This window comes from Ustilago hordei (assembly GCF_900519145.1).
Source record: "Ustilago hordei strain Uho2 genome assembly, contig: UHO2_contig_18, whole genome shotgun sequence".
Taxonomy (NCBI): Eukaryota; Fungi; Basidiomycota; class Ustilaginomycetes; order Ustilaginales; family Ustilaginaceae; genus Ustilago; species Ustilago hordei.
This window is the reverse complement of record NW_024545264.1, coordinates 506,693-520,389: the sequence shown is the minus strand read 5'-3', so window position 1 is coordinate 520,389 and position 13,697 is coordinate 506,693. Positions and strand designations below refer to the sequence as shown.

Below are 13,697 nucleotides of genomic sequence, written 5' to 3'. Positions count from 1 at the left end.
TCACGTGCGTTAAATGTCACGTGAGTAAACTATCACGTGAGTAAAATATCACGTGCAGCATTTTTTTTTTTTTTTGGCTGAGCCGCACTTTTTGACATCCGACTCCACATTCACACCTCGTCCTTCCACCTCGACCACCTCCATCATTCCGCTTCACCTTCTCAGGTCAACTTTACCCATCATGTCAGGAGGTATCAACACAGGCGACAGCAAGCTCGCCTTCGACAGCTCGGAAGAGGTTAAGGTCGCAACCACCTTCGATGCGATGGGTCTTAAGGAAGACCTGCTCCGTGGCATCTACGCATATAACTTCGAGAAGCCCTCTGCTATCCAGCAACGAGCTATCTTACCCATCATTCGTGGCCGCGACGTCATCGCACAGGCTCAGTCCGGTACCGGTAAAACAGCAACCTTCAGTATTTCGATGCTTCAGTCTATCGATACCACTTTGCGCGAAACACAAGCACTGGTACTCAGCCCCACCCGCGAGCTGGCGATCCAGATCCAGTCCGTCGTCTTGGCGCTCGGTGACTACCTCAATGTGCAGTGCCATGCCTGTATCGGCGGAACGAGCGTGGGAGAGGACATTCGCAAGCTCGACTATGGCCAGCACATCGTCTCCGGTACTCCTGGTCGCGTATACGACATGATTCGCCGCCGTCATCTTCGCACGAAGAACATCAAGATGCTCATCCTCGACGAGTCCGACGAGCTGCTTAATATGGGCTTCAAAGATCAGATCTACGACGTCTACCGCTACCTGCCGCCCTCCACCCAAGTTGTCCTTCTCTCAGCCACCCTCCCGCAAGACGTTCTCGAAATGACTTCCAAGTTCATGACAGATCCCATCCGCATCCTAGTCAAGCGTGACGAGCTCACTCTCGAAGGCATCAAGCAATTCTTTGTCGCAGTCGAAAAGGAAGAATGGAAGTTTGACACTCTCTGTGATCTCTACGACACTCTCACCATCACCCAGGCTGTCATCTTCTGCAACACGCGAAGGAAAGTCGATTGGCTCTCTGGCAAGATGAAGGAAAATAACTTCCAAGTATCCAGCATGCACGGCGAGATGCAACAGAAGGAGCGAGACGAAGTCATGGCAGAGTTCCGACAAGGAAGTTCGAGGGTCCTGATCACAACAGATGTTTGGGCAAGAGGTATCGATATTGCCAACATCTCGTTGGTCATCAACTACGACTTGCCGACAAATCGAGAGAACTACATCCACAGAATTGGTAGGTCGGGAAGGTTCGGCAGGAAAGGTGTGGCCATCAACTTTGTTACGGTAGATGACGTTAGGATTCTGAGAGATATCGAGCAATTCTATTCGACTCAGATTGATGAGATGCCGGTAAAGTTGGAAGATGTGCTCTAGGGGTGCCATCGACATTGTTAAAGTTTTCTCATCGATTCCCACATTCTCCGCGGCTCGAGTCGTCGGGGCGCAACACACACGCACGGCACCATCACATTTTCGATCTCATGGTGGAATAGAGTCCGTGACTTGCGGAAGACTAAAAGTACAAAGAGCACACGAGAAACGCAGACCAGGTATGCGTCCGGCGCTGCCGACGGAAAGAGCTAATGAGATCGAGGAAATTGTAGGAGGTGCTCCTCCATTGGACCAACGTGACTCTCGACATCCCTTCATAAGAATGTGGGCCGAGATAAGGGTGGGACGATCTGTGTGAAATGAAGATAACAATTAATATACGGCGTTATTGGGGTCACGATCAGACTCCCTTTACCACAGCCGTATGTTCTATGTAATGCTTAGTTTTCATGGTGTGAGACTGAATGACAAACACATATATATACTCCATTCACTGCTCTGGTCCTATTCGAGGCAGGATGTGTCTCTTCATTTGTACTCCTGTGTTGCTATGATACCGGGTGCCACTGTGCTGTCACCATGACAACAATTACGTACCTCATTGTACTTCTCGCTTACGTGAGCCTCCCATGTCTCAATGTCTCGGCCGTAACATGTGCATCTTGCTTGAGATGCCGACGCATCTTCAACTCCCCCCTTCGGCGGGATCTCCAGTCCTATCATCCTAGCCAATCGTGAGGTGTTAAGACCCTGTAAGGGTTTTGTCAAGACATCTGCAATGTTGTTTGCCGTTCCGACATATTTGATTTCCACATCGCCCTCTTGCACGTGATCGCAAACAAAATGATACCGTGTATCGATGTGCTTTAACTTCCAATGTTTGGCTGGATCTTTACTCACCTGTATGCACCCCTGGCTATCTGTGTATAGTACGGGCCGAACGTCCGTGGTCTCCAAATCCCAGAGCAAATATGAGAAGAATAAGGTTTCTCGCACCGCTTCAGAAGTGGCGACAAACTCTGCTTCGACTGCCGACAATGCCACACACTTCTGAACGTGTGATTTCCAACTCACTGGACACCCATATACATATGTTATCGACCCCGAGGTGCTTCTTCGTCCATTTGTGGGGTCGGATGCCCAGTTTGCGTCGGTATACGTCGTTACCGGTGTATCCGAGTGCTCATTTGTCTCCCCTCCTAGGTGCAACTGATATTTGTTCGTTTGGTTCAGGTACTTTACCATGTGGATGGCTGCCTTCCATGCACTGTCGATCGGGATCGACATATATCGCGCCAATACGCTGACGGCAAAGGCAATATCTGGTCGGGCTGTGTTGGAGACCCATAATAGTTGGCCGACCAATTCTTGATACTTCTTTGCTCACTGAGGTTCACATCGCTTGCCTCCGGCGACGTTCGCTACACTCAGCATGGGTACCCAAGATTTCTCATTTGCTCCTCCTAACCATTTGTTCACCATTTCCTTGATGTATGCTGTTAGACCCAGAGATATCCTCCTCCGTCTTCTATCACGTGTGATCTTGATACCCAGAAATTCTTTGACCCTTCCATTGTCTTGCATCTCCCATTTGTCCATGATCTCTCGCTTTGCGCGGTCTACTTCATCATGACTGGGTGATGTTATTAGCATGTCATCCACATATGCTGTGATGATCGTGATCTTGTCGCCTGTCCCTCTTGAGTATAGGCATGGTGTGCTCGGCATGCAATGGAATCCGATCGTCCGGAGATGTGAGTCTAACTCAATGTTCCATTCTTGGCCCAATTGTTTCAGACCGTACAGTCCTTTCACTACCTTCAACACTTTTCCGGGTGGTATTTCGATTCCTACTGGGGGCTTGAGGTATACATCATGGTGTATAGTGGAGTTCAGGTATGCTTGCTTTACGTCAATAGAATCCATTTCCCAATCTCGTACTGCTGCGACAGCGATCACCCCTCGAATGGATTGGATGGGTGCTACTGGTGCGAAGACCTCTGTATAGTCGATGCCCTCGCGTTGAGTGAAACCTCGTGCCACGAGCCGGGCTTTGAACTTTGTCGGCACAAGGTTTGCATCGGTTTTGATCTTGAGTACCCAACGTGTGTCGATGGTATTTGCACCCTTTGGGAGGTCGACTATCTCCCATGTGCCCATCGCCTCCAATCCATCCAGCTCCTTTCGCATGGCCTCCTCCCAGTGCTTTCTGTCCTTTCCACTCATTGCTTCATGTATGGTTGGGTCCAGGTTCTTTCTCCATTCCGGTCGCGTCACTACGAGTCCATAGAATTTGCTGTCAATCTGAGTTTCGGCGATTGGTCCTTGTTCCATCACCTCCGCTGTTCCTTCGCTTAATCTTTCTTCTGAGTCTGTCTCCATATCCATGTATTCTCGTAGTGGCTCTTCATCTGTTTCGTCGAATATATTTTCTTTGTTGTATCCTAGATCTTCGAAATTCTCCTCTGTCATCATCATTGGGGGTGCCTTTGTGTCAACCGGTCGCCACTCTGTTCTGTCTGACCAGCACTTTGATTCCATGAATTTTGCTGAGTTGCTCCAGAAGATGTTCGGATTGTAGTCCGGGCTGTAGAAGAGCCAGCCCTTCCTCTCTAGACTGTACCCTAAGAAAATGGATGCGACGGCTCGCTGGTCCAGTTTCTTGTTGTCCCGTTTAACTTTGGGTACGTTTACCCATGCCAGACAACCAAACACTCGTAGGAGCTTTAAAGCTTGTTCCGGCGACTTGCCAAACATCGCTTGATAAGGGAATTCATTATCAATGCTCGGAGTGAGGTTTATTTTGAATGCCGCAGCTCTGATCGCGTATGGCCAGAACTTCTTCGGTAGTCTCCTCTGCATTAGCAACGTTCTCATCTTCTCTCCAAGGGTCCTGTTCATTCTTTCTACCCGTCCATTTTGTTTGCTGTTGTACCCTACGGTGGTTTGCCACTCTATGCCCTTTTCTAATGACCATTCTAATGCATCATTGCTTTTCCATTCCGTTCCTTGATCGGATCGGATCGCTTTTAGCTTCCGATCCGTCTGTGTCTCCAGGAACGAAACAATCCTTTTAAGTTGCATAAAGGCATGACTCTTTCGTGTCAATGGCTGTGCATACACATACTTGCTATGATCGTCGACCAGCACCAACGTGCATGTGTACTCCGTCACGTGGGACGAGTCTATTATTAGATCGATGTGGATAAGATCCAGGGGCCCTACGGCTCTTTCGCCGCTACCTTTCCCCATCCGAGCGCTTGTGCTCTTGGATTGTACGCACTGCTCACATGTCAGAGCGGTGTTTGGATCCAATTTCATGGTATGCTTATCCTTTAACTTGCTTGTGATCACCTTAGCTTTATCTCTTCCTGGGTGCCCAAGACGCTCATGCCATAGTTGTTGCTTTGAAACTTTCGGCTCATTCTCAATATGCTCGAACTCCTCATCAACACCTTCAAACAATGGTGCTGATGTGGCCATCGCGCTTTCTTGCCATGTGTCGCCTCGGAACTCCAGAAGTCCTCGCTCACGATTCTTTGCAATCTTAAGTGTCATGCCATTTGTTAGAAAAATTTGGCTGCCAGTTGTGTCCAATATCACTCGTGCTCCTTCATCCGTTAATGAATTTGTTGACAGAAGGTTAACATTAAGGTGCTTTACATACAATACATTTTGCAGAGAGATTTCCCCGTAATCTGTTGATATGCTTGCATCTCCTATAGCTGCCGCTTCCAAGACCTCGCTTCCGGCGGTAATTATCCGCTTTCGGCAAGTTCTCGGGTGGATGAGCATGCTGTAGTTGTTCACCATATGGTAACTCGCCCCTGAGTCCAAGATCCAATGAGCTGTTTCTTTTGTGTTTGAGGGGTCCTGCCATTTCATTGGGAGGGTGAGGGAGCACCATGCTTCCTATTTAGGTTCAGCAAGGGGGGAGTCCTTGGGAATGGTAACCAAGGCATCGCATTGACTGATACCATGTCCCGGTCGCTTGCAGACCCAGCATCGGATTCGGCGTGATTTGCTTGCGTTCCTCGAGCTCGCATGGCTGTTGTCGGCTTTGGCTTCGGTCTCTCCGGCCCGTTCGTTTTGATCGTCGTTGCCGGCGGTTCTAGCACTGGCTTGTCGAGGGTCGATCCTTTGTGTGGGGACGCTCTCGACAGCAGTCTGCCGGATGCTTAGTGCGGTGGCAAGGGCATTGAAATCGATTTGATGGACGGTGGCAACCGTCTCCTTGTACACCGGATGCTGGATCGTGCATTTCTGCAGAGCCGAGAACAATGTATCATCAGCGAATGGTTTGCCGAGGAGGCTGCTTTCAGTTTGTATGGACCAGATCTCTTGAATTAGCTTTCTGGCGTCCGAGTTAAACATCTTTGTATCGTTGAGTTGCGAGATAAGCGCAAGTCTGTGAGACGTCTTGGTGGCTTCATTTGTGAGACCATTTTCGATCTTTCTCCATACTTGGTTGAAAGTAAGGTACTCCTTGATTACATCTAGAACGAGGTAATTTACATTGTGTTCTCCGGTAGTGTCGATTGTTCCATGCAGGGCGTTGATTAAAGCATCGTCGAGGGAGCGGCTCCATTTCGGGTGTTTCTTGTCGTACGTTCCCTCGAGATGTTTCATCGCATGAGGCACGGATCGGAGGAAAGATTTCACGTGAGCGCTCCAGCTATGATAGTTTCGTGACGTGAGCTTTGGCACGGGTTCGAGGAGCTTTGCTAGGGTGCGAAGGTTATATCGCTTGTCGCCATCATCAAAGTCGGAGTCGGAATCGGTGTCTTCGTCAGCTTCATCATTGATGGCCTCCGGCTCGTTCTCGCTCGTGGTATTATTGTCGACCCAAACCTGGGTGTTCTTGCCTTTTCTGCTTCCTTTGGTCCTCATTTCGGTGTCTTCTACCATGGTTGTCGGCGAGTTTCGGTTGGCTCGGTGATAGCTTCTTCAGACTCTTAATCAAATGAAGATAACAATTAATATATGGCGTTATTGGGGTCACGATCAGACTCCCTTTACCACAGCTGTATGTTCTATGTAATGCTTAGTTTTCATGGTGTGAGACTGAATGACAAACACATATATATACTCCATTCACTGCTCTGGTCCTATTCGAGGCAGGATGTGTCTCTTCATTTGTACTCCTGTGTTGCTATGATACCGGGTGCCACTGTGCTGTCACCATGACAACAATTACGTACCTCATTGTACTTCTCGCTTACGTGAGCCTCCCGTGTCTCAATGTCTCGGCCGTAACATGTGCATCTTGCTTGAGATGCTGACGCATCTTCAACTTGTGCACCTGCAGTAATGATGCCGTGAGCATGGCTCAACTCCTGGCATCTTTAAGGTGGAGAGTGTGAAGCCAATTGCATGTCAGCCACAAGCAAAGCTTTCGAGCTTCTTTTTGAAAATCAAGCTCCTTGACCTTCCTTCACACGGTATGATGTCTGTGGCGAAGCAAGGTAGTGTGCTCGGCGAGAAGACCGGATGTGTCTTGGCGCAGCGGTCGGTGGGGAAGGCACGCTGGGTTCTTTTTGCATGGTTCTCGTTGTCTGCAGGCAGCTTGATGAGCTTTGTTTAAAGACCCACAATCATCGACAGACTCTTGCTCACAAACATAAAGTCACAACACATATAAAAGTTTTCTTTCTGCTTCGGCCTGGCCACTGTCCACCATCGACCTTTCTCTCCTCCACCGAAAAACATGGTGTCGAAACTGGTCTTGGCCTATCTCACTGTGTTCCTGGCCGCTGGCGTCAGCTACGCCCTTCATGGTACTGCCGCTTTTGGTGCTGCCGCCGCAGGCTTAAAGGGGCTACACCCCGGTTTTTTAACCAGGATAATCCGCACCCTGGAGGTAGACAATGGTAAATTCCTGGCCTCCAGATATCCCAATGTCCCTTCTGAGCAACGGGCCAACCTTGGGGTTATTCCGGAAACCCTTGCTGTAAGGTCTTTCCCATTCGCCGGTCCTTCTCCTCGTGTTCATGTCTGACCATTTGCGTACTGCTTTGATTGGCTCTACAGCCGTTGATCCAAGGAGCAGATAAAACTGGCCGACTCTTGATCCCAGCTCCACATCCAGGCCATGCTCTTCTGCTGACGAAAAACGTACCTGAATATACGTCTTCCTTGGGCCCTGCTTTTATTCAGAGGGCCACACGTACGGGTGACTTAGTCTTCGTCAAAGCCAAATCCTGGACGGCAAGCAAGAACACAGTCAAAGGCATCGGAGCGATTACGGACTCGGAAGGCAAAGTCCACTACTTCCGTACCATTCCCTTTAATCCCCCTCGACCTGGACTCCATCCAAAAATGCGCGTAGCCACGTCGCCCAACCATGTTACCCCTCAAAGCCTTAGTAAATCCAAAAAGTTCTTCGGCTCTCATCCTATCACCCTCAAGCTTCCCAGTGGTGAACTTCATCATTCGAAAGACAAGGTGTTCCTCTCTCACATCTCTCTTGTCCCGAACACTGGCCCTCATGAGTTAGAATTGAAGGTCTATCCACCGGAAATTCTGGACCAAGTGCTAAAAGGTCCACCGCAGGAGATGGTACAGAGGAGCAAAGGATGGTCGCGACCGTTGGTAGAGTGGTCAGAAACGCCCAATTGGTCAAGGAAGGAACGTAAAGCGGCTAAGATGATGGAGGCTAAGCCTTCGTCACCGAGATGGTTCCAGAAGTTGAAGGCGCCTTTCTCGCGATCGAATCCGGACAGTAGGTCGCTGAGAGGTTCTGATGAGGGCTTGAGCAATAGTGGCAGTAGTCCGAGTGGTGCTTTGGTTCGCTCTGCTTGACGAGCTTGGCTTTTGCTTGGTGATATTGGTCTTGTTCATTCCTATTCACACGTTCGTTTGATTAAGCTGAATGCCCGTCTTGTGGCTTGTTTGTGGATTGACAATTGAAAGAGTGAGCCTTGAACATGCAGGGAGACCACGTCAATGACATGAAGCAGGCCTGCAATACAGCTATAAGTGCTGCAAATCAGTATCCAGACCGATGCAGCAAGCAAACGAATCGATGGAGACTCTGAACGGACCGACCGTGTTTGTCGAGAGGCAGTTTGTCACACAAAGCACGACAAGGTCGACTCGTTCATGCTTTGTAGGTTATCCCTGCGCCTGCTAACTCATATACCTCTGCAATCAACATACCGATTCGCAATCTATTTTGACAGGTCTCGTCACAAAGCGGCTGTCTCTTCTTCTGACCGAGCATTCTCCGGTATCAACGACAATTTATCAAGAGAGCATGCCATCCTCCGGCTCTGAAACATCGTTTGATGCCAGTGCCATTTGTCAACATATTTGCATTAGGCCCTTGCACAAGTGTCTTGAATTCCATCCTCTAGCCATGAGTTTGGAGGCAACCCTTGAATAAAGAAGAACTTCACACCTGGTTCAATGGTGCTGCCATCCGAAGAGTAACCAAAATCCATCACTTCCTCCTTTTCCTCCTTCTTGTCCCCAGCACCTTGGAACAGGTCTGAGATCTTAATTGAATGCTAGGTAAACCGTTTGACAATACTTTCCGGACAGCTGTAGCGCAAGCTCTCCAGAAAATCAATTTGGTGATACAGGCCCAATATCACGAACCGGCCCGACGGTTGGCGACGACGATGGGGGCGAGATCGAGAGGCGGAGGAGACTACGAGACTTAGGAAACAGAACAGATGGTGACAAGTTGATTGAGATTATAGAGCGATGTATGATCACTTTTCCTTCAGGGAAAAGAGAAGAAGAAAGGAGCGAACTACAAGATTGAAAGTACAAGACTCGATGGAGTGAAATTACATGACCGCGTACTCATGCTCTAACATGACCGCAAACTTCACTCAGCGTCGCCACCCGTCAGCTCCCACCAACGCTCGACATCACCCACCAACACCCCTATCTCATTCGGCAACAACATGCCATAATATGTGTCATCTCATCTATATACGCGCACATCAACCGACAGCAGAGACATATATACTTCTTACATTGCTTTGTACTTAGTTCCCACTAACGAGAACGATTCGCCACTTGCGGGGCACTTTTGGAGTTGCGTTTGTCTTGATGGGAAACGGGTATCTATTGATGCAAGCAAGTAAATGAGTGAGCAGAAGGCTGAGCAAATGAAAGTGTCAAGCAATAAGGAGCGATGCGTGTGAAAGTACAAAACGAAGGCCTATCAAAGGATTCCGTCTAAACGAGCGTGTGTTTGTCGACCTGGCGAGGCGAAAAGCAGATGACTATGAGCGAAGAGCGTGCACAGTATGAGCGGGAATGTGATACCTCCCATGCGATTGTTGAGACGTAGCGTTGTCGGCAGCGATGATAGTCTGAGCGGTCCTTGGTCTGGTCTGCGGACGAGGTGGGGCAGGCAACGGCTTGTAGCCAGACATTTCCCCCCGGTCTCGCCTCTCGGACGACGAATGCGAGTTGAAAGACTCGGCAAGTACCTCTCGCGGAATGATGTGTCGATTGTTGATCTCATGACTGCCCGCAGAGGAGCCGTAGGAGGCCTGTCGCTCCATTTCAACCGTGTGCTTCTGGCTGAAGGCGCGGAGGTTTGCGATCTGCTCTCGAGAGGGAAACTGCGATTCGCCCCAAGCGTCGGCTGTGAAAGGTCGCTGTTGACCGCCATTCTCGGTGGTCTTGCTCCGCTGTCTGCGTGCCTGCCTTGTGCCGTCAGCGAAAGCGGAAGGAGTCAGAAGAGCGCCGGCGAACGACTTGTGGTGTCGCAATTGCTGCTGGTGCTCGGTCTGCTGCTGTGCTTGCTCCGAGGCAGAGCGTGCAAGGTACTCGAGCTTGATTGTCTCGGGGGCTGTAGGTCTGCTCGAGCTTGAGGTGACGTTGGCAGTGCGAGGCTGGTTTGAGAGCAGACACTTGAGACCGTTGACCTCGTGTCTGTTGGCTTTACGCTGGCTGTGCTCAGACGAGCTGGCAGACGAATGTATCGAAGTGCTACGCTGCCTGGCTGCCGCAGCCCGCAAATCAGGTTGCGAGGTGGGGCTGACGAGCCGCTGCTGAAGAGACGAGCTGGGAACCACATTCGCTTGGAGCAAAGTCGGGTCGATTTGAGGGCGTCGTGCAAGTCCAGCAGGTAGACTGATTGGGATCAGCTTGCGTCCGTTAATCACGACTGGTTGCGCGAGCTGCACACTGTCCGAGCTGATGGATGAAGCGGCACCGAGAGAGGCCATCGATGCCTTCTGTTGCAGCTTGCGACTCGACTGGCTTGTGTTGATGTCGACGTTGCCAAGATCGAGCTGAAGTGCGGGAGCCACAGTTGGGCTGGCAGCGCCCACAGACTGAAGCTGACGTTGAGCTGTGCTCGACCTTGCGAAGTGTGCTGAGGCTGGCGAAGCCTGCAGATGCATCCTGCTCAGAGTGGGGTCGATCATGCTGCTGTCCCTACCTGGTGTCACGGGCTGAGAGCAGAAGCTCGAGTCGGCCGAAGCAATGCTGTTGCTGGAAGCGACTGTGCGGCTGGCCTGTCGAAGCGGGCTGTTGTAGTTGCTGAAGCCGCCAGTAGCTGCACCTCTTCCGTTGTTGCGTCGGACCGGAGAGACGGGAGGGGGCTGAGCCTCAGGCGCAAGCTGCTTGCTGGAGAAGCGTGATGATGCAGGCGACGCAGTTGTAGTGACGAAAGCAACATCTTGGTATGGGAAAGAAGCAGATCGAGGCGAGTCGTTTGAGCTTCCAGCCACAGCTTTGGATGCCAGCGTCGGACCCATCTGCTTCTTCACCAAGTTGAGGAGGCGTGACTTGCGGGCACGCTCAGGGTTGAGCAACATCGCTGAACACGAGAAGCGAAGAGACACCAGTCTTCGACGCTCTGGATAGACACTATCCTGCTCGACGCGGTAGGCGAATTTCCAAGCGAGTCTACCTTTCCGCTCGTATCCGGACACCTGATGACTGCCAGCCGTCTTGAGAGAAAGAGCTGCTTGACGGGTTAGCAAGTCTGCCTTGGTGTCGTCGCCGCTGGTAAGATGTTTGAGCAGGATCGAGCGATCAGCCTTGCGGGGCAAGTCGAAGAAGCAGGATTCGGGTCGCATGTCTTCTGAAGGGCCGAACTCGATGGTGCCACACTGTTGAGCCTCTTGATCTTTGTCACCTCGCGACTTGGGTCCTTTTGGCATGAGAGCTTGAGCAGCTTCGGTCCCTTGAACGAGCTGCTCAGGTCTGCCAAAAGGATCGTAAGCGAGGTAGGTCATGTTGAGTTGGCTCACACGGCCGTTGTCCTGTTCAAGATGCAGGGTCAAGCCTGAGTGGAGGTATGATGCCCAACCTGCTCCACCAGATTTAGCAGCAATGCCGCGGCTTTTGGGGCGTGGGAATGCAGTCGTGGTCCTTGGAGTGACGGGGAGTGAGTCGTTGGTCGTAGCAGGCGAGCTGGCCGAGCAAATCGAGGAGCAAGGTGTAGGCTGCATAAGCCACATAGGCGAGTGCAGCTCGGAACTTGTGGCAGAAACCTGGCTGGGACGACGGTGAGACACAGCAGAGTCGGACAAGCCAGAAGGCATGCCTGATCGGGGGGCAGAGGTGGGCGAAGGGATGCTTCGAGTAGCGGCGACAGCGGCTTGCATGTTGGCAGGCGCTGATCGGTCCGATTCGCCAAGCGTGCGTGAACGGAAGCGACGACCAAAGAATGGTGCGCAGCCATCCATTTGCACTGTCGAAGGGCGACGATTAGTGGCTGGATTGCTGAGAGGGCTTGGCAGAGGCGGTACAGGTGGCTGGGCGCACATCGCCTGCTCAGAGAAGAATAGCGAAGAAGTGTCGAGGCGCAGCTTTGGCGTCGAAGCGACGCGAGCTCGCAGAAGCCTCGATTTCGTCGACTTGTTGGCCATGTCGGCGTTATGAGCGGTGCTTCTGGTTGACTTGGATGCAGGAGACTGGGTAGGGGCTATGCTGTAGGGCTGTACCTCGTAGCGAACAGGCTCAGATGGTGACGGCGCTGGGAGCAGCGGAGGCAAGGGCAAGTTGGAGAAGGTGTGAGGCGAGACGTGCGACGCTTGACTGTAGACGTCTGCAGTGCTGGGACGTCGAGGAATATCTCTGGTGTGATCAGCGCGGGTAGCAGTGAGGGTAGCAGTGAGTGTGGCAGTGAGGGTGGAGTTGAAGCTGGGAATGGAAGGAAGCGAAGGAATGCTGAGAGTGTTGCATTTTTCTGTTGAGGCAGTGCAAACACTCATCTTGCTCAGGGAGACGTCCGGAGCAACAAAGGCGGGAGTCAGGTATGAATCAGCGCTGTGGCTATTGTCAAGAACAGCCACAGGTGCACCAGTGGTAGCACTGGATCGTGACATGGTTCCTTCGGCGCTGCTTGCTGAAGCCGAGTCAGAGGAGCTAGCGTGAGTGGAGCCTTGCGAGCGGGAGAAGGAGGGAACGGATTCTTCATGTGAAAGTTGGCTATCATTAGCTTCAAGCCCGGATGAAGGATCAAAGCGTTGGCTGTAGGCCACTTGGCATGGATCAACAAATGACGAGGCGCTTAGGCTGTCGTCCTGGAGTGGAGGCTGAACTGTATACTCTTTGTCAAAGAAGCGGTAGGTGCCTCGATAGAGCTCGGCGGGGGCTTGTGCCGGGGCCAAAGTGCGGTCAAGTGCTGGCGAGGGGTCTGTGTGCTGTATAGACGAGGAACGCGAGGAATCGGTTCCGGAAAGATCAGAGAGCCCTGCTGGTGACTGGGGTGGTGCTATGGAGAACTGTGCGGCGAAAGTGCTCTGAGAGGCGGAATGCGGCCAATGAGGTTCGTCGATGGTGTCCTCGGAGAAGCGTGAGGAAAGGAGGCGTTGCTGAACATTGTGACTGGGTGGTTGGTACTTGATCTTGGAGATGGACGAGGACTGCATGGGTTTAACCTCATCAATGGTGCCAATGTTAGAAGAGGGGAGGCGAGCTGAAGAGATGGCGCTGCTGGAGGCAGATGCAGAGGTAGGAGGTGGAGTGAAGCGAATGCTGTCGGGTCTGCGAGGATACTCGTCAGGGATGTCAATGCTGAGCCTGCCAAAGTGCATCGAGATTTGACTGGAGCGAGGCGAGTTGGGCGAGATGGAGCCGGCGATTGAGCGGCTCCGGGCTGGACAATGTTGGAAGCGATCAGATGATAATTGAACACGGGGATCAAGACAGAGCGGGACCTCGGCAGAGCTCCACAATGTGGATATACTTCCGGCTCTCGAGACTGCTCGAGACATGCCATTGTCGATTGCGTGGCTTTCTAGGTCTGAAGATCTGGACATTGTGATGCTGTGGGCGAAGGTGTGGTAAAACAGAGAGCAGACTGGTGTTTGAGAGAGGGGCTTGGTTGTATCATAATCACCGCAGACAAACGGATGCAGCTTTGGTGGGATGATCTGCAGCTCCA

At 51.6% G+C, this 13,697-nt stretch overlaps 4 protein-coding genes across 4 annotated transcripts; 2 read left to right on the top strand and 2 right to left on the bottom strand.

The window, feature by feature from the left end:
- Window positions 1–181: 181 nt before the first annotated feature.
- UHO2_06426 (putative translation initiation factor eIF-4A) lies at window positions 182–1,375 on the top strand (the record flags this gene model as incomplete). Its single annotated transcript, XM_041556434.1, has 1 exon — window positions 182–1,375. One exon carries the CDS (start codon window positions 182–184, stop codon window positions 1,373–1,375), a length of 1,194 nt encoding a protein of 397 aa, XP_041412368.1.
- A 3,870-nt stretch (window positions 1,376–5,245) lies between these two features.
- UHO2_06425 (uncharacterized protein) lies at window positions 5,246–6,241 on the bottom strand (the record flags this gene model as incomplete). Its single annotated transcript, XM_041556433.1, has 1 exon — window positions 5,246–6,241. The coding sequence occupies one exon, from the start codon at window positions 6,239–6,241 to the stop codon at window positions 5,246–5,248; it is 996 nt and encodes a 331-aa protein (XP_041412367.1).
- Window positions 6,242–7,040: 799 nt separating this feature from the next.
- Window positions 7,041–8,134, top strand: UHO2_06424 (uncharacterized protein; the record flags this gene model as incomplete). Its single annotated transcript, XM_041556432.1, has 2 exons — window positions 7,041–7,283; window positions 7,364–8,134. 2 exons carry the CDS (start codon window positions 7,041–7,043, stop codon window positions 8,132–8,134), a joined length of 1,014 nt encoding a protein of 337 aa, XP_041412366.1.
- Window positions 8,135–9,570: 1,436 nt separating this feature from the next.
- On the bottom strand, window positions 9,571–13,572 carry UHO2_06423 (uncharacterized protein; the record flags this gene model as incomplete). Its single annotated transcript, XM_041556431.1, has 1 exon — window positions 9,571–13,572. The coding sequence occupies one exon, from the start codon at window positions 13,570–13,572 to the stop codon at window positions 9,571–9,573; it is 4,002 nt and encodes a 1,333-aa protein (XP_041412365.1).
- Window positions 13,573–13,697: the final 125 nt, after the last annotated feature.